The sequence below is a fragment of the Carex rostrata genome, chromosome 15 (assembly GCF_964058835.1).
Source record: "Carex rostrata chromosome 15, lpCarRost1.2, whole genome shotgun sequence".
Classification (NCBI taxonomy): domain Eukaryota; kingdom Viridiplantae; phylum Streptophyta; class Magnoliopsida; order Poales; family Cyperaceae; genus Carex; species Carex rostrata.
This window is the reverse complement of record NC_135932.1, coordinates 10,460,667-10,486,220: the sequence shown is the minus strand read 5'-3', so window position 1 is coordinate 10,486,220 and position 25,554 is coordinate 10,460,667. Positions and strand designations below refer to the sequence as shown.

Sequence of the window (25,554 nt, the reverse complement as noted above, 5' to 3'; positions counted from 1 at the left end):
CGCCACATCAGATAAATTGTAGATTTTGGACTGATCTTAAAATTTGATCAACTCTAAGACGATGTCTGGAAGGTTCCGAGTCTTCTGACCAAACCGCGTATAATATGATAAATATTTTTTTTTTGAGGAAAAGCCCGTAGGCATAATATGATAAAATATGATACGAGTAGTGCGAAACTCGCATTTCTTTTCAGTATTTTTTTGGTTTTTGTACTTGCTTCCGACCGCGTACAAGTACAGCCCTCGTTTGAAAACTTGAGATATTCCCAATAGGCAATAGCAGTGAATTTGTTTGCCTCCTATTATTACAACAAACTATGGGCCAACGGGTCATGCCAAACTTGAAATGGGCTTTTTTTTGTTGATCTTTTCAATATAATAGGCATACTAATACTATACAATCAAGCGGCCAGGCCCAAAATCGGCAACAACACTTGAAATAAAAAAATAGCTTTACATCGATCCCTTGTACAAAACTTTTTCATATTGTCATTGTAGAAAAAACCATTATATATAGGTTCAACATTTAAAGAGATGCATCCTTACTGTCGCTGCCTTGAATTGCTGGTCGATATATCTTGCCCAATCTCGAAGCCCGAAGCAACCACAACATCATTCTTGAATCTTGATGTATATATATAATTAACTCTTGTCAAATCTCACAGATGATAATTTAATTAAGTTGTAGGTGGACATATATAATAATTAATATAGTTTAAGAGCACAAGACTGACAAGCTATAAACTTGACTTGAACACTGTCCCTATATATATATATATATATATATATATATGAGGTAGTGTACGGTGAGTTGCGAAGTAAAACGCGTTTCTACTTCATGCTGTATTTTTATTTTGAAAGTCCAAATTACCGATCCGAACCGTTAGATATTTAATCCATATTGAAATGTGCTTGGAGACCAAATTTTACATTTTTTGGAATTTTTTTACTATTTATTAAGCATTTTTAAAAATTGCTGTTTTGCTGTAAACAGTAAAAAACAGTAAAATTTCCTGGACCATCAGATCAGCGACTTTCAAAATTGCTTAATAAATAGTAAAAAAATTCCAAAAAATGTAAAATTTGGTCTCCAAGCACATTTCAATATGAAGAACAAGATGAACGGTTCGGATCGACGTTTTGAACTTTAAAATCACAAAATATAAGCGTGAAGTAAAATAGTCGCTTTACTTCGCAACTCACCGTAGCCTAGCTCTCTATATATATAGTACAAACCTGACATGGAAATTTAGGGTACAGGGTACTTCTATATATATAATAATTAAGAAGGGCATCGTTCGTGCTGTGTGAACTAAACATGCTTGTCGCAATTAAGAACCATCTCAATTGTGGAAAGGAGGTTCTCCATATGATTTTAAGTTTGGAGGAAAATGTCAGGCAATCGATTTCTTTGACATCAACATGGCTAAGTACTCTATGGATTAGTTTGCTTAGTAGGCCTATGCACAGATCAAGCTCGGTTGAGTTGGCTGCTATGGTTGGTTTGCTTGTAGATTGAAATAGATGACATGGTTGCGATGCAGAAGATGGAGATGAAGTTGGTTGAGAAGACATTGGAGAATGCAGGAAGCTGAGATTGGAAGATGACACATGTACCTGTATCTGTATCTGTATCTGTATCTGTATCAATGGAGGTGATAGAAGAAGAGTGGCGAGTTGCAAAAGAATATAAAGTATGGCAAGTGCAAAGTTTCTCATGTTGTCAAACAAGTGATGCTACTAAATGAGTTGTAGTTAAGGGATGCGTCAGGGATACTAATGAGTCGTAGAATATAAATAAGCAAGGATGTAAGCTTGGGATCGATAACCAACTGTTATAATGGAAAGCAAGCAGGTTGGGAGAGATAACTTCAGTTCTATATAATTAAATGAGTGAGTCTATGGTACTATGCATATTACGATTTGTTACCGTGCTATGGCTCTATATTCGAGTTTTCAAATCCTAACGGTCGATCCGAACCATTCATCTTGTTCTCCATATTAATATGTGTTTGGAGATCACATTTTACATTTTTTGAAATTTTTTTACTATTTTTTTAGATTTATTGAAAATCACTGTTTTTGGATGGTCAAGAATTTTCAGATCAAGTGATTTTCTAAATATCTAAAAAAATAGTAAAAAATTTTCAAAAAAATGTAAAATTTGGTCTTCAAACACATATTAATATGGAGAACAAGATGAATGGTTTGGATCGACCGTTAGAATTTGAAAACTCGAATATAGAGCCATAGCTGCTACGTAACAACCTGTGATATGCATAGTACCATAGACTCACTCTAATTAAATTATATATACTTATGCTTCGGAGTTCCCAATTTTTTCGTCACAAATAAGCATCCAAGCTTTCATTTGTGACAAAAACTTCTTAAACTTTCTAATCCGTCATAATTAGCCCTCCAATTGCTAATCTAACATAACTACATATACATTGCCCTTGATAAATTTATCCTTATTTAAATACATTTCACATGAACTTTAATATTCTATAATTTTAAATATTAATTTTGAAATAATAATAATAATAATAGTTACTTCATATCGTTTGTGATTTTTTTATCAATAATTTAATTGTGTATTGACTATATATATAGATTTGGAGTAAAATGTCTCATTGTTTCTGTGCTCCATTCATGCCCCACATTTGTATCTCTATTTTCATAGTCCAAACAGACATCTAAACCACTCAAAATTATATTCATATTAAAATATGCTTGGAGATCAAATTTAAATTTTTTTGAAAACCTTTTACTCTTTTTTTAGATAGAGACAAAATCACTATGTTTAGAATGGTTCAATAAGAGTGATTTTGTACCTATATCTAGAAAAAAAAAAGTAAAAAAAGTTCCAAAAAATATAAAATTTTGTCCTAAGTACATTTTAATATGGAAATCATTGAGCGATTTGAGCGGTTCAGATCACTTGTTTGAACTTTAATATGGAGAAGAATGTAGGGCATGGATTTGACACAAATCAATGGGTCATTTTTAACCCTACTCATATACTTTTCTTATAAAAATATAATAAATATATAGAACAAAAAATTAACAAATATTTATTGTAGAGACGTGATAACAGTCACCTAAACTCACTACTACAGAAAGACACTTCTATATCGGTTGAAATCGCATTCTGCTATTGGGTTCCTAACCGTTGATTATCGCCCAAATAAGAAATGTACACACATATGCTATCAACTCAAACTGTTGGGCTCTAACACTATCGGTTGAAATTTTAGGGACCGATGGAAATAATATTTTTTCGGTTGTTAAATAAGTCGTTTAATATAGAAACACCATCAGATCTACTTTGGTAATGAACTGATGGCGATCCTACATACGGTGTTTGATATTTGAAGCCGTTGGTCCTTTAATGTCATCTCCTGCATTGTTCAACTGACGGCAGATGTCACTTACACCATATGTTTTACTACGTTGGCTTTTGGCAAGTCTCTTGATTATTTTAGCTATGCCATATGTTACTAACTAATTTTGAGTCGTTGGTAATTTATGTGAATATTCTTTTTTAATTATGCTTTTATTGGGGTCTAGCCCCCCGTAAGTAAATATATTATATATCCATCCATTTATATTAACAAAACACCTAATAGTATGTACCAACAAATAATGTAAAATCATGCAAGCTAATATGAATAGAAAATTAATATAAATAGAAACAACTAATTGGATCACATATATAATTAATACATGCAAGTTGTATTCAACTCATATAAGAGTAGTTACAAATTAAGGATCCCCTAGTTATTACTAATAACAAAATTCAAAACAGAGTTGCTGTTCCTAAATAGACACATATTAATCACCATCACTGATAACAAAATCTAAAACATGGTTGCTTTTCCTAGCTAAACAACTATATTAATTAATCATCACCAGAAGGAGAATAATCCCTACTCTCAGGTACTGCAATGTTCGATTTTGTTAGTATATATGAGTGAAAGAGATGTTACTAATTTAATTTATGTATTGCTCGTAAGGTTGTACCATGCTCGTAATTATGCTCCTCGTGTACCACTTGTGCCTTCTCCACCTCTTGTGCTTTCTCCTCTAGTACCTCTTAAGCCTCTTGTGCTTGATCCTCTCATACCTCTTGAGCTTCTTGTGCTTGCTGCTCTTGTGCCTTCTCCACCTTCTCCACCTCTTGTGCTTGCTCCTCTCGTACCTCTTCTGCCTCTTGTACTTGCTCATCTTGTGCCTTCTCTACCTCTTGTGCTTGCTCCTCTTGTACCTTTTCTGCCTCTTGTGGTTGCTCCTCTCGTGCTTCCTCCTCTACATAATACAAATATATAACATCTAATTAATATACCATAAAAATAATCACATCAAACATAATTTACTAAAATAAAACTTTACAAGTAATAGCTTAGCTTATGGCAAAGGTAAATGCACTTGTCGTTAGCCTGTAACCATTGGTAACTTACGAGATGACATGAAGATATTATTTAGCGACTCGAAACCGTTTGTAGTCATAATCTCATCACGGTAACCCCATTCGAGCGCTTGGAATATCTTCTATGGCTTTGGACACTCGCTATGATCTTAATCCAAATACTTACCCACACCATCCAGCCAATTGAGAGCATAGTCACATGCACTCCTTATTGCTTGCATTCCTTGCTCATATCTCCTCATCTTCCTCTTAGCTACACATATCCTGAATTGGAAATAGTTGGAACTAGGTTTGTACTGAATTAGTGGGCATTCTAATTTTGACCTGAATATTGAGATCATCTTGACCCTGATCTAATATCAAATTACGACAAATAACTATCTTAATTCCACATAATCAGTACTCAGCATTATTGAGATCACAATAACAGGCTCGAGGCTATAATAAACCCTATTAGGGCCCGTTAAAACCTTTACCACCAGTGTAAATGGATACCATAAGACTCATTTTGAATCCAATACAAACAAACCTAAAATTTAAAATTAACTAAATTAATTATTAACCTATTGAAAAATAAAAATAAAATTGAAAAGGAAGAAAAAAAACTGACAGATCATAAGAGCTCTTGCAGGAGAGAGAATGGGTGAATGTGAGAAATGAAATTCCGTCCCCTGGAGCATTTATACAGAAAAATAGAGGCCACAACGACAAATGGCGACTCTCAAGAGTGGGACCACAAGGCCAATTGACGGCTCTATTTTTTAGGCTGCAGTGACAATAGGCAACCCCCAAGAATTGGGCTGTCTAGTGGAATTGTAGCCCTGGTAAATTTTGAATTCTCAGAAAAAGTGATTTTTTGGTTTATATTTTTTTTAACATTGTAATAATAAAAATTTTGGCCTACTGGATGCGTTTGTCCAAAATTGAATAAAGTGTTGGCCTTGGGAGCTCTCGACTTATCCGTTTGATTGGATTTGCAAAACATACATGAGTATTTGTGCAGATTCATGACAAGTGAAGGATCGGTAATTACACATCAAGAATGAATTAATGAACTATAATACAACATCAAGGATGTAGTCATGAAGCACAGAACACTAGATAGCAAAAGCATTAGCTCAAGATTAAGGATAACGTATATGTAAGATTGGTAAAATAAGCTTGAGATTGACCTAAGTGAGGCTTACCGTTATAATGGTCCAGTGACCGTTACAACGGAATAAATAAATCTTGTACAAATCCCGTGACGCATAAAATAGGTTTTAGAGTCACCGAACGCTAACCCTTCCAGAGGGTTTCCATGGTGAGAACCATTGTCACGGTCATTGACCATTATCAACAGTAACCACCGTTATACTCCAAACCGCTCAGATTAACCTATCGTTGTAACGGTGCCCTGTACCGTTACAATGGTCAGCACCACTTACTTCTTTTTTATCAGCTCTTTATAAATATAAGCTATACTAAGGTTTGAAAAACAACTCTAGATGCCTCCAACTTCAATATTTCGTATTTACAGATCTAGCTAGAGAAAGTCGTTGTTGCTTGTGCACTCAAACTTCAATATACACAATCAATCAACCAACTCCTAGAGTGATCCTGCGTGATCGAATCATTTACTACTTCGAGCCTTGTTTAGGGCCGTGTGACTTCCCAGAAGATTGTAAGGGCTCACCAGTTCTATCTTGTAATCCTTTCTCATTGGATAAAGAAAGGCGCGCCATCTAGAAGATCGCGAGCCCCGGAGACGTAGGCGTTAGTGCCAAACTTCGTAAACAATTTTCGTGTGAAGTGTCTCTAAACCCTACTATTTACTTTATTTACTTTACATTTAGTTTAGGACAAAGTTATTCTAATTTCCGCCAATAATAACTTATAGACACGTTAGAATATTATTACTTAGACCAAAATATAAAAAAAAGCTATTCACCCCCCCTATAGGTGTCTTTGGGACCAACATAAAGTATTGGTAATTTTTAATTTTGAAAATTATATTCAATTGATGAACACTCTTACCTCGGTATAGATCGCTGACTAGATCGGCTAGGAATTGAATTTGTATTAAATACCATAATTAAAAAAAAACACTCCTGTTTTGGGGAAACTTCACATTTACCCAGGCTGCAGATTGGCTCTGCAGCACCATTTGGGAGGGACCGCAGAGCCAATATGCGGCCCCCACTTTGCATGCTACAACAACTCAAAACACCTCCTGCAACCTGCTAAGTGGGGCCACAAATTGACTCCGCGGCCTGGATAAAGTTAAAATTTCCCCCAAACAGAGGTGTTTTGATTTTTTTATTATTATAGTATATAAAAAAATTTCAGGACTAGGAACAAAGGCATCAGCAGACCTACATTTTTAAAGTATTCCTTACGGGCCCGTTTGGCAACAGTAAAATAGAGGAATAGAGTGGAAAAGAGGTTCTATTCCCGCCGAACAAGAGAAGAGTGAGTGGAATTGGGGAATTAAGAATAGTGAAATTGGGTTTGAACTTTTGCAGTAAAACCCATATTTTTTACATTTTGGTCACTCTTCTGTTCCTCTATGAGTCAATTCCCTATTCCATGGAAAGAGTGTAATAGAGGAATTATTTTTTCTCAAGAAAGAGATTTAACTCGTTTACCAATGTTCTTCCACTCTTCCACTATTTCACTCTTCTACCATTAATCGAACACGACCAGAATAGTGAAGAATTGAAGCCTAAAATTCCACTTTTCCTCACTATTCCTTTATTCCAATGGTTTGCCGAATGGTGAACTTAATGGAGTAACTTATTCAGATCCTGCTACTGTTAAAAAATATGCTAGACGTGCCCAATTAGGTGAGATTTTTGAATTAGATCAAGCTACTTTGAAATCTGACGGTGTTTTTCGTAGTAGTCCAAGGGGTTGGTTTACTTTTGGACATGCTACATTCGCCTTGCTCTTCTTTTTCGGACACATTTGGCATGGCGCTAGAACCTTGTTCAGAGATGTTTTTGCTGGTATTGATTCAGATTTGGATGCTCAAGTGGAATTTGGAACATTCCAAAAAGTTGGAGATCCAACTACAAAGAGACAACCTGTCTTATAGAGCATTTTGTGGTTGGTATTTTGTGGAGATCCAACTACAATTCTCGAGTAATTCCAACATGTCACGATAAATTTTGAGTGGGTTACCTTTGTTGCTTATTGAGTACATATTGAAACTCCTTGAAAACAACATAGGATGTGAATTTTATATAACCCGTTTCAACTGACACATTCAAATCACCCAACTCAACATGTCAATATCAACACTCCTTTTAGTAGTCTCTCTATTAGACTGATTTAGGATTTATGCTTATTGGATTGTATTAATCTTAACGGGTTGCATCTATAGCTGTCAGGACTCTTCTCTGTATTTCCTTTTGAACTAAAAACCTATATAAAGGCTAGCGCTTATAATTGATTGGGTTAATGAAAACAATAGATTACAAATCAATTACTCTATTTCTCTCTTCTTCTATGGTATCAGCTAGGTTTCTTGTCTCCCTTTCTATCTCTCTCTCTCTCGTTCTTCAATCTTGATTTCTTGAGTTACTGCCATGACTGAGCTCACCTCTGATTCCTCTCCTACTGATCCGCCCACCTCACTTCGCCAATCTCCGGCCATTGTTCAAATTACCATCCCGGTCTCCACCAAACTCGATCGTGACAATTTTCTTACATGGAAATCTCAGATTGAGCCGATTATCATTGGTTATGATCTCTCGGATCATATTGATGAGTCTTTCTCACCTCCATTGAAGGAATTGGTCATTAATGGAGTTTCTAAGCCCAATCCCTCCTTTCAGCAGTGGCATCAGCAAGACATGCTCTTGCTTGGATGGATGCGATCTACTATCACCTCCACCATTCTCTCGCAGTATGTTACCAGCAAGACTGCCCTGCATCTCTGGATGACCCTACATCGTGTCTACTCTGCGGTTTCAGCTGCTCGCGTGATGGATTTGAGACGCTCCCTTCAATCAAGAACCCGAGGTAATCGTTCTTGCTCCGATTACTTTACCCAGATGCTTCATATCTCTGATCAGCTTGCCTCAGCTGGAGCTCTGATTCCTGAATCAGATCTGGTCAACTATATTCTCACTAGTTTAGGCCCCGAATTCAACTCTTTTGTTGTCACCTTGACCACCCGATCTGTCCCTGTTTCTCTCACTGAACTTCATGGATTTCTTCTAGCTCACGAAAACCTTCTCACTACTCAGTCCCAACTAAATAGTAACTTCTCCTCTGATCCGACTGCATTTTATACCTCTCACAATCAGCGTGGGAAGGGTAAAGGTTGTGGTTCGGGTAAAGGTTCTTCTTCTGGGTTTCATTCTGGTAATGGTTTGGGTAAGGGAGGTGATTCTTCCTCTTCTGCACCTTTGCTTCCAACCCCCACTTACACTCCCAATTACACACCCACCTACACCATTGGCCATGGAGGTCCAGTTCGCCCCAATTACACCTACAGAGGACCTTCAAGCAATCTCAGTTTTGCAAATTCTTCTCATACAGCAACCGAACGACCTTCTTGTCAAATTTGCTTCAAACGTGGTCATGTGGCTCTTGATTGTCACCATCGCTACAATCATGCCTATACTTCTACATCACCTCCTCAATTTCAGGCATTGTTCAATTCGACTACCACTTCACCACATGAGAGTTGGTTTCTCGACTCGGGGGCTACAAATCATGTCACTTCCGACATTAACAACTTGAACTCTTTCACTCCTTACACCGGTGGGGATCAACTACAAGTTGGTAATGGCTCTAATCTTGCTATTCGACATTTAGGTCATTGTACTATTCCTAGCAATGGTTGTAATTTAAGCCTTAACAATGTCTTGCATGTACCTTCTATTATCAAAAATTTAATTAGCATATCTCAATTTACCTTAGATAATGATGTGATTATTTAATTTCATCCATTCTTTTGTGTTGTGAAGGACCGTCGTACCAAGATTCCACTACTTCAAGCCAAGCTCCATAATGGTCTTTACAATATCAATAATTGCTCCCTCAAGCTTGTATAGGTGAGCGTGTATCGGCCAATATGTGACATGCACGCTTAGGACACCCGTCCTCAAGCACAACTCGCTTTATTATAAGCTCAAATAGTCTTCTCATTACTTCAAATAAATTGCAATTATGTGGTGATTGTTGTAAAGCCAAAGCTTGTGTACTACCTTTTACTTCTTCTACTTCTATTGTTTCTTCACCATTAGAGGTTATACATTCGGATTTATGGGGACCTTCCCCTATTGTTTCTTGTAATGGATTCCGATACTATGTACATTTTATTGACGAATTTTCAAGATTTTCTTGGATTTATTTTCTTAGAGCTAAAGATGAAGTTGTACATGTCTTTGCTTTATTCAAAGCACAAGTAGAAAATTTATTTGGTACTTCTATCAAAACACTTCAATCCGATGGTGGTACGGAGTTTAAGCCCATTGCCAAATGCTTTCCTCAAATTGTTCACCGAATCTCTTGTCCTTACACACCACAACAAAACGGCCTGGCGGAACGAAAGCATCGTCATATTATCGAGCTTAGTCTAGCGATCATGTCTCATGCCTCCATTCCTTCTTGCTTTTGGAATCAAATTTTTCAAAGTGTTGTGTTTTTAATCAATAGGTTACCACCTACTACTTCTCCCCATATCTCTCCCTTTACTATTCTTTTTAACAAACAACCCGAATATACCTTTCTTAGAGTTATTGGATGTCTATGCTACCCCTTTCTTAGACCATATAACACGCATAAACTTCAATACCGGTCTTTACCTTGTGTTTTCTTAGGTTATTGTCAAAACAAAAAAGGTTATAAGTGTCTACATATTCCCACTAACAAAATTTATGTAAGCCGAAATGTTCGTTTCGACGAAACAATATTTCCTTTTTCCAAGCATTTTTCCTTAGATCAAATTAGCTCTTCTCTGGATGGATTTTCTTCATTGCCGATTATTCAAGATTCTCAGCATCACTCAGCCTCAATCCCAGTTTCAACTGCTACTGTGCCTCTAGCAATTCTATCTTCTCAGCCCAGTCATAATTCAGATTCTACTTCTTCTCACCAAGTTGCTGGTTCCTCTCACCAGGCCGATCCTACTTCTTCCCAGCCCCTCACTATTTCTTCCCAACCTATTACCTCTCACCAGGCCAAGCCTTCTTCAATCCATCTACTACTGCTCCTTGCTCTACTCTAAAACCGACAGCACCTTGTTCTACTCTAGTATTGTCCGAAATCCAATTTTAAATACTGATTCGTACAAAGTCCAATAAAGTAAATTCTTTTCAATAGTCTCAACTTTTTTTATAGGCTCCTAACACTAGTGGAGAACTTGAAATTAGTGTCGGCTGTTTATGGGTATTAGTGTCGGACATTAGGCGACACTAATCGGGCTGATACTAATACTTTGTAAATAGCCGACACTAAAAGTAAGGCATTAGTGTCGGCTATTTATTAAATGGCCGACACTAATAAGTATTAGTGTCGACCATTTAATAAATAGCCGACACTAATACTTATTAGTGTCGGCTTTTTAATAAATAGCCGATGCTAATGTTTTTTTTTTTAAAAAAAAATAAATTTCAAAAATTCACTATAAATCATAGAAAATTCTAAAAATGAAATTTTTTGTTCTGGAATGCTCATATATTTTTGCTGAACTATATATAAAACAAAGATATCAAATAATTCATCATAATTTACAAATAACACTCACTAAATAAAATATCATCCAAATTGCTCATTTATTGTTATTCTTATAAATGGTTTGTGCAAACCCTAAAACAGAAAATACATAAAAGACATGAAAGATACATAAAAGATACATAACCCTAAAACAAAAAATACATAAAAGATACATAAAAGACCCTAAAAACTCTGAAATTATAAAGAAAGGTACAAAAATCCATGAAGGAAGACTCGGATCGCGAATCTGAGCCCGCAAAATGGCGAAACAAATCATAGAAAAGAATCATAGATTCGTTTTGAATCCGGTTTTGGGCTGTGGAGTTCCTGTCAAAATTTCAGCCCGATCCGACGGACGGATCAAAAGTTACGCCCCTTTTCGTGAAGCATGCGCAGGACCATATTGCATCACATCTTCTGGTATTCGCCTAGAAGAAACGGCTAGGTTTGAGAAGATCAGATCGGAGAGAAGCGTGAAGCGAAGTGAAGACTATGTTTTAAACCCTAGGCGTGCGTTTGAAAGAGGTGCGCGGGACTTAAAATGAAATTTTTTTAGCTTTAGTGTCGGCTGTTTATAAATAACCGACACTAATTGTTAAGTATTAGTGTCGGCTATTTTAAAAAGGCGACACTAATGTATTAGTGTCGACTGTTTATAAATAGCCGACACTAATTGCTAAGTATTAGTGTCGGTTGTTTATAAATAACCGACACTAATACATTAGTGTCGGTTGTTTATAAATAGCCGACACTAATACTTAACAATTAGTGTCGGCTATTTATAAACAGCCGACACTAATATTATTAGTGTCGGTTTTTTGTAAACGACCGATACTAAAGTATTAGTGTCGGTTTTTTAAGGCGACACTAATTGTATGTTCTCCACTAGTGTAATTATTTTTTCTTTAGTTTAGGAGATGTGAGATTTTAAAAAGTGTTATTATACTCAAGTAACCGGGCGGACGCTGAAGGATTCACGTGAATTCAATTCAAAATTGTTAAATATATCCACAACCCAAAGAAATTAAATCAAAAAACCACTATTTTTGGAGAATTTGATATTTTTTTCGGGCCGTAACTTGAAATAACGGACCCGCAAAAACCAATAATTTAATTCAACTATTGGCATAAATTTTTATTAATTTGTTTAATAATTTTCAAAAACAAAAATAAAAACTAAATTATTAGATGATTTGACCTCCAATCTTTATTAAAAAAAAGCTCTAAAAAGTTTAATGCAAAAATACCGAATAACATGTTAACACCATTGGCCAAGTCTTATTTAGATGATTTAATTTGATATTTAGATCTGAGATGCATGATTGAAAGAGAAGCCACGCCACGCCACGCCACGCCACGCCACATGATGAAATGGTCCACGTACTCAAATGCATGCAGATCGATCGATCGATCGAGCATCCAATTAATTAATCCGGCCCAGGCCTAGTCCTACTGCTGGGAGGGTAACTGCCAAGTCAAATGCCTGGCCCACCCCGGCCAAACGTACGCAAACAGGATTGTACGTACGAACAGCTAGCTAGCGTTGACTTTGCCACGCCAACATTACATGGATCTCATTCATTTAATGCTTCCTACGCAATGCAAAATTAATTTGCTCAGGAAACAACGTAACAAGAGATGCCGATGCCTACCAAGGACTATATATATATATATGAGGAGGGATCAAGTTACAACACTTGAAAGTTACAACATCTATTTTTTTCATTTTCTAAGTCCAAATCGTCGATCCAAACCGTTAGATATTCAATCTATATTAAAATGTACTTGGAGACCAAATTTTATATTTTTTGAAATTTTTTTGCTATTTATTAAGATGGGTACAAAATCGCTGTTTTTATTAAAATTCTGCACCATTAAAAAACAGCGATTTTGTACCCATCTTAATAAATAGCAAAAAAATTTCAAAAAATGTAAAATTTGGTCTCCAAGCACATTTTAATATAGATTGAATATCTAACGGTTTGGATCGACGATTTGGACTTAGAAAATGAAAAAAATAAATGTTGTAACTTGATCCCTCCTCTATATATATATATATATATATATATATATAGGCTGTGGCTAATTTGCTGCCGGCAGCATTTCTGCCGGCGGTGCTGCCGCCCATTTTTCTGTTTTGTGATGTCCAAACAACAAATTCAAACCGTTAGATGTTTAATCTATATTATAATCTACTTGGAGACCAAATTTTATATTTTTTGGAATTTTTTTACTATATATTAAGCTGGTTTGAAAACCGCTGATTTCAATGCTGCAGAAATTTACTGAAATCAGCGGTTTTCAAACCAGCTTAATATATAGTAAAAAAATTCCAAAAAATGTAAAATTTGGTATCCAAGTAGATTATAATATAGATTAAACATCTAACAGTTTGGATTTGTTGTTTGGACATCAAACAGCTAAATATAGCCCCGGCAGCACCTCTGCTGAAATGCTGCCAGCAGCAATTTAGACAGACCCAATATATATATATATATATATATATATAGAGATGGGCTATGGTGCATTGCAATGCATAGGCCATGGTGTGCATTGGACCATAAATCACCGATTCAAAGTCCAAATGACCGATCCAAACCGTTCATCTTGTTCTCCATATTAATATGTGCTTGGAGACCAAATTTTATATTTTTTGGAATTTTTTTACTATTTATTAAGCCACTTTGAAAATCGCTGATCCAACGGTGGCCTCTGATTTTACTGTTCCAAACAGTCACCGTTGGATCAGCGATTTTCAAAGTGGCTTAATAAATAGTACAAAAATTCCAAAAAATATAAAATTTGGTCTCCAAGCACATATTAATATGGAGAACAAGATGAACGGTTTGGATCGGTCATTTGGACTTTGAATCGGTGATTTATGGTTCAATGCACACCATGGCCTATGCATTGCAATGCACCATAGCCCATCTCTCTCTCTATATATATATATATATATATTGTTTCTTTAATTTTGAGATATTTAAGTCAGAGCTAGCTTTTGATATGGAATGGAATGGATCATTTGCAAGAGGATCGAGAGACTCCAGTTCGTCAGTCAGAGCAGGACCCACCATGTGTTAACAGTAGAATTAAATTAAGAGAAAAGGTTTCTGTCCACTGAGTTTTGTCCACCATTTATCCACAACCTCTTATCCACTCACAGTGAACTGATTTTAACGGCCGATGTCCCCATCTTCCAATGGAAATTCAAATCCTTTTGAAATCTCACGTATTTTAACATTCCTTCTTCCGATCGTCTCTTTTCTTTTTTGAATCTCATTTTTCAAACCTTCCTTTCCGATCATATTTTTTACTTTCTGAGGCCGATTCACTATGCTGGAAATGATGGATCCCATATTTCTGAAGGAGATCGCTATGCGTTTATATTTATCGCGTATTTCTGAACGAAATCGCTGGAAATGATGGATCTGATATCAGTCTATTCACTATGCCGCTTCCTCGACAATCACCCTGGTCAAAGAACAGATCTTGTATGAGGGGCCTAAAGGTGCGATCTCCTTCGCGTTGTACATCTGTAATTTTTTAATATTCACTTTGATATTTAGTGTACATCTGACTTCGGTTTGGAAACTTGTTGCTTCCAAATTGTTTTTGTTCAATTTATTGACCTGAACTCCAAAATTTCGTAGGTTTACAAAATTCTCTTCTCCGTTATTTTCATTTATTGGTCCGATCTCCTTCTCCGTTCTTTTCGATCGGATAGAAGATGGCGATATTCAAATCTAGTAAGTTTTATGTTGAATTCTTTTTTTCATTGTATGCAGTAATGGATTTATCATTTTGACTGAAATATGGAGGAAAGAGATGATAGAGAGGCTATATGGAGTATTGATATGTTAATTTTACTGTATTGCCCCGTTAATTTTACAGTATTCATCTTGTAGAAATCTGGTGGAAATAGATGATAGAGAGGCGATATGGAGTATTAATCTGTTAATTTTACAGTATTGCCTTGTTAATTTTACAGTATTCATCTTGTCATTTTACAGTATTCATCTTGTAGAATCTGAAAGAAAGAGATGATAGAGAGGCGATATGAAGTATTGATCTGTTAATTTTATAGTATTGCCCTGTTAATTTTACAGTATTCATCTTCTCATTTTACATTATTCATCTTGTGAAAATCTGGAGGAAAGAGATGATAGAAAGGCGATATGGAGTATTGATTTGTTAATTTTACAGTATTTATCTTGTAATTTTACAGTATTCATCTTGTAATTTTACAGTATTTATCTTGAAAATTTTACAGTATACAAGATTCAATTGAAAATTTACAGTATTATTTGAAAATTTTACAGTATACAAGATTCAATTTTACAGTATGCAAGATTCAATTGAAAATTCTACTTTATACAAGATTTAATTTTTACAGTATACAAGATTCAATTTTACAGTTCTGCTGATTCAATTTTACAGTATACAAGATTCAATTGTAAATTTTACTGTGTAGAAGATTCAATTGAAAATTTTACTGTATACAAGATTCAATTTTACAGTACACAAGATTCAACCCAGTGCGGACACTAATAATTAACTCTAACTGCCAATAACCGCTAATAACTAACTCTAACTGCCAATAACTTTCTATAACTGTAATTTTCGAAAGTACAGTTTGAAAGTACATTTATTTTGTCATGTTGTGCAAGTTGCAATCTTTTTCTAACTATCATGAGACCACTTCAAATAGTTGCTGGATGTTTTGTGATTAACTGATATATTTTATGTGATATATTGTATAATTATACAGCATGTAGAAGTAATTTTACAGTATTCGCGCAAGCCAAAGTTGTGGACAAATGGTGGACAAAAGGCTGTGGACAATTAGACACTTCCTTAAATTAATTAATTGTCAATTAAAACCTTTAAACAGAACTTTAATATAATTAAGGTGAAATTAATTAAACCTGAGTCAATATATACTTAATTTGTGGTTCTTTGATATATATATATGTCGATCGAACCACTCCGATCTGAAATCGATCCGTCTCTAGCTAATTCCTAAACCAAGACCCCTTTCTATTCTTCAAAAGGTTTTTAGGAGACATCCTTCAATTAGGTTAAGGCCTTAAGGGGGTACGTATATATACTTCTATTTCTGGAAATCTCACCAAAAATGGGTATAATTCGAAATTAATTAAATATTTTGGGTATTAATAAAAGTTTCGGTAAAATTTAAGAGAAAAATGTGAGTTAGTTGTTATTTATTTTTCCAAACTATAAAAGAATCTCAATATAAGATATTCTCTTATATAATAGGCACAGGAATATACATTATCAAACTAATTATCTAACATATATTTTGTTACCTAATATTGATATGATGAGGGATCCACTTACACCTTTTTCGGTGACACTGAATTACACTCTATATTTTCAAAGTTTTCAAAGTCCAAACAGTCGATCCAAACCGTTCAATATGATGATATATTAAAATGTGCTTGTAGATCAAAATTTACATTTTTTTTTTGAATTTTTTTACTAGTATTTTACAAAATCATTGTTTTTAGACCATTGAATTTTTGCACCCTTCTTAATAAATAGTAAAAAAATTCAGAAAAATATAAAATTTGATCTGCAAGCACATTTTAATATATCCATCATGTTGAACGGTTCCACTATTGAAATTTTATTATCAAACTATTCAATATTTTGTCATCACTTACATTCACATCAATCATCTGAATCTTTTTTCTTTTAATAAAAAGAAGAAGAAAAAAATACCCAAAGAATTAGAATAGCAGAAGGAATATGTGAGTTTGAAGGCCACATGCATGCGCATGCATATATGGTGGCACAGAAAATCAGGAAAGAAATACGCAACGCAGAGAGACGGGTACAAAAGGGACTGAGCAATGCATGTGCCATTTCTCATCCATGCTATAATACAACTGTTTCTTATTGGAAGCTTCTGCATGGGTCGCTACCTCATGCTAAAATCGCTAAAATATATAGTAATGCCCATAAATGATAAATCCAAAGGAAATGACAATTTGTTTTAATTATATGTAGCTAGCTAGCTAGTGTATCTGCTATTCTCACAACTCTGAAATTACAAATTTACTGGAAAAAAAAAAATCACAATGTATTCGCATCTATGAAACTGAGCATCTGATGCACAGAATTTGCCATCTCCTCTGCCGTGCACCTTGTCTCTGTCATATTCTATATATACACACAAAATGAATTTTGATATTACCGATCGAACTCATGCACATATATATATATAACACATGCATATGCAAAAAGAATTAATTAAATTAAATTACCTTTATAGTGAAAGAGTAGAGAACAGTCTGATCAATAGTGGTTATGTTGGTGTGCATGATGGCAAATTGCATCTCCTCTTCCAATGCGGCAACCATTCGTATCAACTGGCCGGGCCGCCGCCTAGTTAAAATCTTAATAAATGCATCTAACCCGAGCAATTTGACCTCTACGTCCGCAACGCATGACTTATTCTCAGCCGTTTCTTCTTGAACTAGTGCGGTCTCGAGGTCTACTGGAGGGAAAGGTGGGTACAGAGGGACTTGCTGTGGCTGGCTCTGGCTCTGGCTCTGGCTCTGGCTCTGTGTCTGTGGGTGTTGCATTGGCACTGGCACTATGCTTGGAGGGTTAGACTCCATTAGCCTTCTTCTTTTCTGTGATTCCAAGCATTGGATTAGTTGCTCCAGTTCTCGTACAAATTCTATTGCTCCGCCGATTATCGATGCTTGATCTCCCTAGAAATTAATTAATGATCAACTAAGTTAATGTATAGAATATATATATAGAGAAACAATTAATGACAGCACAAAAACATATATACCCGTTGCACGTATGAACCGGGCATGAGCGCCCTCAAAACCCTAAGATATTCATTCATCTGGCGTCGTCGGTTCCTCTCAACTGCAATGTGGGTCATGCGTTGGCTCTCCACTTCCTCACTAGTCTTGGCTGTCCGTGGCCTCTTTCTCCTCCCCTTGGCATTCCCTGTTGCCGGTCCTGGACTGGGCCCGGGACCAGGCCCGCCTCCTGATTCAAATTGATCCAAATTCACCGCCGTCTTAGTGAGAGAATTGGCAATACTGGGCGAGGTGCTTAGAGGGGTGGCTTGAAAGGATTTGAGAAGGAATGATTCATCACTCGGGCTGTTTAGCGCGAGTCTTGGGCCAAAGTCAGAGAACTGTACCACCTCGGCCGGATTGCTCAGCATGAAGTCTACCATCTCTGAGCCAGTGACCTGCTCAGTACCCTGGAATTGTGTAATTTTTAGTTGTTGAATGAGATATAATTATGCTCGATCGTGTTGAATGAGATATATCTTGAGTTGTCTATGGAGCTAGCGCCAATTCATATTCCCAGACGTACCCAGTAGAGACTTTTGGTTTGAAACCCTGGTTTTTGTATTATTGTGTAAAGAGCCTTAGATAATAATTACATAGATATATTCCTAGCTAACTTTTTAATTATTTATATATAGTTGGATGTTTAAAATTACATAATTAATGTTACTAGATCCATTCGATAATAATTCATTAGTTACATCACCAAAACACAACAACAAAGTGCTTTTTTTAATTAATAATCCCATGCATATATGTGCTTTTTTTAGTTGTTGCATGCAATTAATTAATGTTTGAATTAGTTCAAATTTGAAACCATTAAATTAAAAGACAATAGAAGACAAGACAACAGTACTGGGTCTCTGAGAGAGAGACTGGAAAATGGCACATGGACCATGGTTGACTTATTGATAGAAAAGGATATCGATCGCATTTGGTACGTACCGGATGGTCCATTAATTAAGGGGATGCGCTGACTGCCTTCAGATCATCGGTACAAAAGCCTGACCCATCAGCTTCAGCACTGCTAGCTGCTGCACAAACAAACAAAATTCAGAAAGAGATCAGTGTTTGTCGATGCTATGCTAGCTGTACGTACGTACTTGAACAATTAATAATTATATTAATTCAAGGATAGATAGCGCGCGCTAATTTCTCCATCTATATATAACTTCTGCATGCTTTAAAGAAATAATAAATATAGCGACAAACAAAAAAGTTTCTTTTTTGGGTTTGTCAGAAATGTCAGTAGGCTAATTAATTATATAAAATTTGCTGTTAATATATATAAATATAATGTATACTGGACACATAAATTAATTACAAGTAAAAATATATATGCTTTAATTAACAGGATTAATTACGACGTGCAATAATTTATAGCATGTCGATCAGCAGATATACATGTCCGTATATAAATCTGAATATTTAATATTGTTAGTACTACCAAAAACTGTCATACCTGTAAAAAAAGTATATTCCGAGTTTTAGGTAGCCACGCCCGAGGAAAAAATATATATATATATATATAGTTAACTGATTTACGGTCATGGAATAGTAATTAATACGTACAGAACTCCTAAATACTGAAAGTTAATTTACTGATAAGATTGATAAACAAATCATGGTGTCAAATTAATTAAGTTCATTAATTTAATTTGCACTTGTAAGTTGTAACTCCAACAAAAAATAACATGGTACGTGGTAAAGAAATTAATAGGACAAAGGCGGAATATTTATATGATCAAGAAGTTTAAACGAATAAGCTTTAATTAATCCCCAAAAAGAAAAAGAAAAAGAAAAAAAAAAAGAAGAGAAGGAATGTAAACCAGTTATTAACTGCACCATTACCGCAAGCATACAAACAAAATTTGAAGCTGACCGACCTAAATTCACGCATGCATGCAGATGTCATATATAGGTAAAGAAAGGCTTACCTACCTACAGTTACACTTCAGAACTCCGAGGGTTTTGTTCAGAGAAAGAGCTAGAGCTAGAGAGATGATGAAACAGAGAAGAGAAGGCAGCCTTTAATTAATTTTGTTTTGTTTTGTTTTGTTTTGTTTTGTTTTGTTTTGTTTTGTTTTGTTTGTAGATGGAGGCCGGGGTGAGGAGAGGAGAGGAGAGGAGATAACTAGATAGGAGCCTGTCATGCATGCATTTAATTAATGGAGATAGAAAAGAAGTTGAATTCCACCTCCACCCCTCAAAACTTTATTTTCTTCACATGCACTACGCTCTCCCCCTCTCCTTTTTTACTTTCGCTTAATTAATTTATTTCTTTTCCCTCTTATCACGAGCGAGCTAGCCAGCCACCTTTCTGCTCTTTTCAAAATTCCAACCTATCTTTTCTTAATAGTAATCACGGTTGGTTTTCAACGACTATCTTAATTAATTACCTTCTAATTAATTAATCAGTGACTACTACTACATACTACCAAATTCTCCCGGATCTCCTGTGGTGCATGTACTTGTGTCAATCTGTGCGATGTACATGCTACGTACGGCCCATAGAAATATGGAAATATATATATAGAGGAGGGCTCAAATGCTCCAACCATTTTTAATTGCAAGGAAATTTGGTAAACAAAAAATAAAAATCCTTGTATTTAATTTATGAGACTTAATTTGTTTAAAGAATGAACATTTCATGTTTCTATGCACAGACCCTTGTTTATTAGGGAATTAAACAAATAGGTTCATTTATGAACGTGCCAAATTAATTTTGAACTTTTGAGAAAAAAAAAAAAAAAACACAGACGACTCTAAAATTGGCACAGTCGGCCCGAAGAAAACATTGTTCGGCCCAGAATTAAATCCACAATTTTTGGGTACATGAATAGCTTGCAATATATAGGCGAACACATAATTAATATCCCAAATGCAACAGACTTTAAATTGACAGACAGTACATCACATGGCTTCACAATAGCTTCTTTACTAGAAAACTTTCATACTATCATAAGCTATATATAACTACCTTTTCTTGCATTGTCACTTGCCAGTCAAACTCTTGTATCAAATTAAAATTCTATACAAATCAGGATCCCAAAACGCAAAGACTACCTATATATTCTACTACTAAGCTAACATAGAAAAAGTAGGCTATATTATAACATCACCAAGATGTAAGTAGAATTACTACATGAACATAAGCACTTTGATCATCTTTAATTATGCATTATAAAATGCATCATAAGAGCAAAAGAACATTAAAGATCCCAAGAACTTGAAACAACATGATATTACATTAAATACTATAATTAAATTAAAACATAATACATAAGCGTACCTCTAGTATTCATGGTGATCAACAAGCAAGTACTTCAACGATGATCGCAAACCCTAGATCCTTCGAGGTTGCGCCGGGTCGATTTCTCTCTCTCGCTCTGTTTCACTTTTGCTAATGGAGAGCAAAATCCTTTTAATTGTTGTATGTGAGTATATCCAGAAAGAGGATCAGCCGGGACTCTTATTTATACCCAACACTCATTCTATCCATCAACGATATGAGTGGGGATGAGTGGGCGGTTAATACATAAATAGATACCCAATTATAATTCATGTAACCATTCTCCAAAAATATATATATAAATGGATATGTTTAATAAATAGGTTACTCAAAATAGGAATTCCATAAATAGGTTCTAGAAATAGAATAACTGAATATTCTAACATTCTCCCACTTATTCAGTAATTCGTAATGAATATAACTTTAATAACATATATGAACTTTAAGACTAGTGATAATATATATGCAATATATTCCATAATTTCGGTATGACATAATGTTTATCCTTAATCAAAATCAAAATGAGTCATGGCGGTTGTGAGTCAGTATATCGACTCATTCCCTTCCATGTACCACAATATTAATCCCAATTAATATAAACCATAAGGGTTTTAACATAATGATCCCTTTAATTGTTCTTGCAAAGAACTGATTATTATTTAAATATAACAATAAGGTATACCAACATAAGTAAATAACAATCAAATAGAAACAAACAAACAATGAACTCTTTAATAATATTAATTCAAAGTTTTACAAATAACAAAATCATGCACGCTCAACTAAGCCCATATTTACGACATGCTCCATAAATGTCTTGGGCGCTAATCCTTTGGTTAAGGGATCAGCTATCATTTTGTCGGTGCTTATATGTTGAATCGTAATTGTTCGCTTCTGCACTTCTTCTTTCATAGCCAGGTACTTTATTTCCATGTGCTTGGCACCTTTAGAGTACCGATCATTCTTACTGAAGAAGACTGTTGCGGCATTGTCACAATAAATTTTCAGCGGCTTGGCGATACTGTCAACATACCCAAGCCCTGAAATAAAATTTCGCAGCCATAATCCTTGTATCGTGGCCTCAAAGCAAGCCACGAATTCGGCTTCCATAGTGGATGCAGCGATGATAGTCTGCTTCGCACTTTTCCATGAGACTGCTCCTCCCGCTAATAGATACACAAAACCGCCTGTGGACTTGCGTGTGCCAACGCATCCGGCATAATCTGAATCTGAGTATCCGATTGTTTCTAAGCAATCGGTCTTCCTGTAGGTTAGCATAAGATTCTTCGTTCCTTGAAGATAGCGGAGTATCTTTTTCGTCGCTTTCCAATGTTCCATCCCTGGGTTGCTTTGAAATTTGCCAAGTATGCCTACGACAAAGCTTATGTCTGGTCTTGTACATGTCTGGGCATACATTAGGCTACCAACCACAGACGCATAAGGGATGTTTTTCATTTCTGATTTCTCCAATTCGTTTTTAGGACATTGAAACAATTCAAACTTGTCCCCTTTCTGAATTGGCACTGACCCACTTGAGCATTTATCCATATTGTATCTCTCAAGAATTTTATTTATATATGCTTCCTGGGACAAACCTAACAATCCTTGTGATCTATCGCGGAATATTTCAATTCCGATCACATAGTTTGCCTCGCCCATATCTTTCATTTCAAAATTCTTTGAGAGAAATTTCTTGGTTTGATATAACATACCAAGATCATTAGTGGCCAACAAAATATCGTCAACATATAAGACTAGAAACATTATCTTACTTCCACTGACTTTGGTATATATACAACGGTCAACGATATTTTCTTTAAAATCAAAATGCGTAATAACATCGTTGAACTTAAGATATCATTGTCGTGAGGCTTGTTTTAGCTCATATAGCGACATTTTCAATTTGCAAACCTTGTGTTCCTTCCCCCCAATTGAAAAGCCCTCGGGCTGATCCATGTACACTTCTTCCTCTAACTCGCCATTTAGAAAAGTTGTCTTGACATCCATTTGATGTAGCTCTAAGTCATAATGAGCCACCAAAGCTAAGACTATTCTAAGAGAATCCTTTTTCGAGACGGGCAAAAAGGTTTCATTGTAGTCAATACCCTCTTTCTGAGTAAAGCCTTTAGCAACAAGTCTGGCTTTATATTGTTCGATTTTGCCTTTAGAATCACGTTTGATCTTGAAGATCCATTTACATCCAACTTTCTTGGAACCATGAGGCAAATCAACGAGATTCCAAACTTGATTTTTATCCATTGATTTTATCTCTTCTTTCATTTACCCAATGTTCTGAGTCTTCACTTTGTACGGCTTTAGTGTAGGAAACGGGATCGTCAATACTTGAATCAATTTCTAATTCATTGAAGTACACATAATCATCTATTTGATTTTGTTTACGCTCACGTGCGGAGCGTCTCAATTCAATAGGTTGGGGTTGTACTATCTTTTCGTTAACGACATCATTTGTGGGAATTTCTTCATTTTCAGTTTGTTGTTCCAAATTGACATTAAGTTGCGGAGCAACATTTGGAACAGCTCTTTTCGAAATCAATGACACTTGTACAATGTCTTGCCTCGTGACTTCCTAAATGTCAACACTTGGTTGACTTGAACTCCCACTGTTTTCACCATTTTCGATGAATTTAGCATTTCCAGATTCTACAATTCTTGTACTATGGTTAGGACAATAAAAACAGTACCCCTTTGATTTTTCTGGATAACCAATAAAATAACCACTGATGGTTTGTAAATCTAATTTCTTTTCATGTGGATTGTAAATTCTTACTTCCGCTGACAGTCCCAAACGTGTAAATGCCTTAAACTCGGTTTCCTTCCCGTCCATAACTCAAAAGGAGTAGTTTCAACGGACTTACTAGGAACTCTGTTCAACAAATACATGGCTGTCTTTAAAGCGTACATCCACAAATACTTAGGTACATTAGCATGACTTAACATGCTTTTAACCATTTCAATTAAAGTACGATTCCTACGTTCAGCGACACCATTTTGTTGTGGTGTGCCTGGCATTGTGTATTGCGCAACAATGCCTCGCTTTTCTAAAAATTTAGCGAATGGACCAGGATTTTGACCCGATTCGTCATGCTTTCCATAATACTCACCACCCCGGTCACATCTAATAATCTTCACTTTTCGTTCCAGTTGCCTTTCAACCTCAGTGACGAAAATTTTGAGAGCGTCAACTGATTGAGATTTTTCATGCAAAAGGTAAATGAATCCGTAACGTGAGTAATCATCGATAAAGGTGATGAAGTATTTTTCTTTACTAAAGGAGGGGACGTCAAACGGACCACAGATATCAGTATGGATAATTTCTAATAATTGTGAACTTCTTGTGGCGCCTTTCTTTGATTGTTTGGTTTGTTTCCCTTTAATACAATCAATGCATGTTCCAAAATTTGTAAAGTCTAAGTTCGGAAGAACCTCGTTCTTTACAAGACGTTGGACTCGGTCTTTGGATATATGACCAAGTCTTTTATGCCACAAGTAAGCCGAATTATCATTTATGTTAGCTCATTTAATTCCTACGTTAAAATGCACAGTACATAGAGATTGGACAAAAACATTATCAAGACAAAGCTTGTAAAATCCATCAACTAAAATTCCATTACCAATCACACAATTGTTTTTACATACATAACAACAATTTGAACCAAAGTTAACTTCATAGCCTAAATTATCAAGTTTAGATACATAGATTAAATTCCTACTAAAAGTAGGTACATAAAGTGTATGAAGTAAATCTAAAGTACAGCCGGTGTCAGTAATGAGTCGATATGTTCCAACTCCCGCAACTGGTACTCTTTCTTTACTTTCGGTCATCACTGATCTCTCATTTAGACTTGTGGTCTGGATTGAAAGGAATCCCTGCATGTTATTAGAAATGTGAGTGCTAGAACCAGAATCAAACCACCAGGTGTTATTAGGAACATCAATAAAATGAGATTCAAAACATACTAAGGCACTATTCATACCTTTCTTTTCGAACCATTTGCGACGCTTCATGCAATCTTTCTGGAAATGCCCAACTTTCTTGCAAAAGTTGCACCTTTCCTTGCTTGTCTTTTTTAATGTTCCTTTAGAATCTTTCTGGGTCGGGGAACCCTTTTTCTTTCCTTTTCCACCACCTGATTTCTTGACGTTGCTTGTGCTAGCGCCATTATGGTTCACAAGGTGGACCGCGGGAGGCTTGTTATCTTTGATTCTTTGCTCCTCTTGGATCAACATTACAGACAATTCATGAACTGTCCACTTATTTT

At 35.5% G+C, this 25,554-nt stretch overlaps 2 protein-coding genes across 2 annotated transcripts in view; both read right to left on the bottom strand.

Annotated features, from left to right (window-relative positions):
* The window catches only part of LOC144566743 (lysine--tRNA ligase, chloroplastic/mitochondrial-like), a 64,963-nt gene that overhangs the window by 23,942 nt on the left and 15,467 nt on the right, over positions 1-25,554 (bottom strand). The window lies entirely within an intron of this gene.
* FMA (basic helix-loop-helix (bHLH) DNA-binding superfamily protein) lies at positions 17,132-20,063 on the bottom strand. The gene is made up of 5 exons (XM_078316354.1): positions 19,924-20,063; positions 18,928-19,016; positions 17,967-18,392; positions 17,428-17,880; positions 17,132-17,323 (listed from the first exon to the last, which is right to left on the bottom strand). Exons 2-5 carry the CDS (start codon positions 18,937-18,939, stop codon positions 17,237-17,239), a joined length of 978 nt encoding a protein of 325 aa, XP_078172480.1. The 5' UTR covers positions 18,940-19,016; positions 19,924-20,063; the 3' UTR covers positions 17,132-17,236.

Bases quoted from the DNA above. Each gene is read 5' to 3' on its own strand.
- FMA (XM_078316354.1), bottom strand. The intron at 17,881-17,966 runs GTATATATGTTT...ATTAATTTCTAG, and splicing joins CCGGTTCATACGTGCAACGG to GGAGATCAAGCATCGATAAT. The intron at 17,324-17,427 runs GTAATTTAATTT...GTGTATATATAG, and splicing joins TCTACTCTTTCACTATAAAG to AATATGACAGAGACAAGGTG.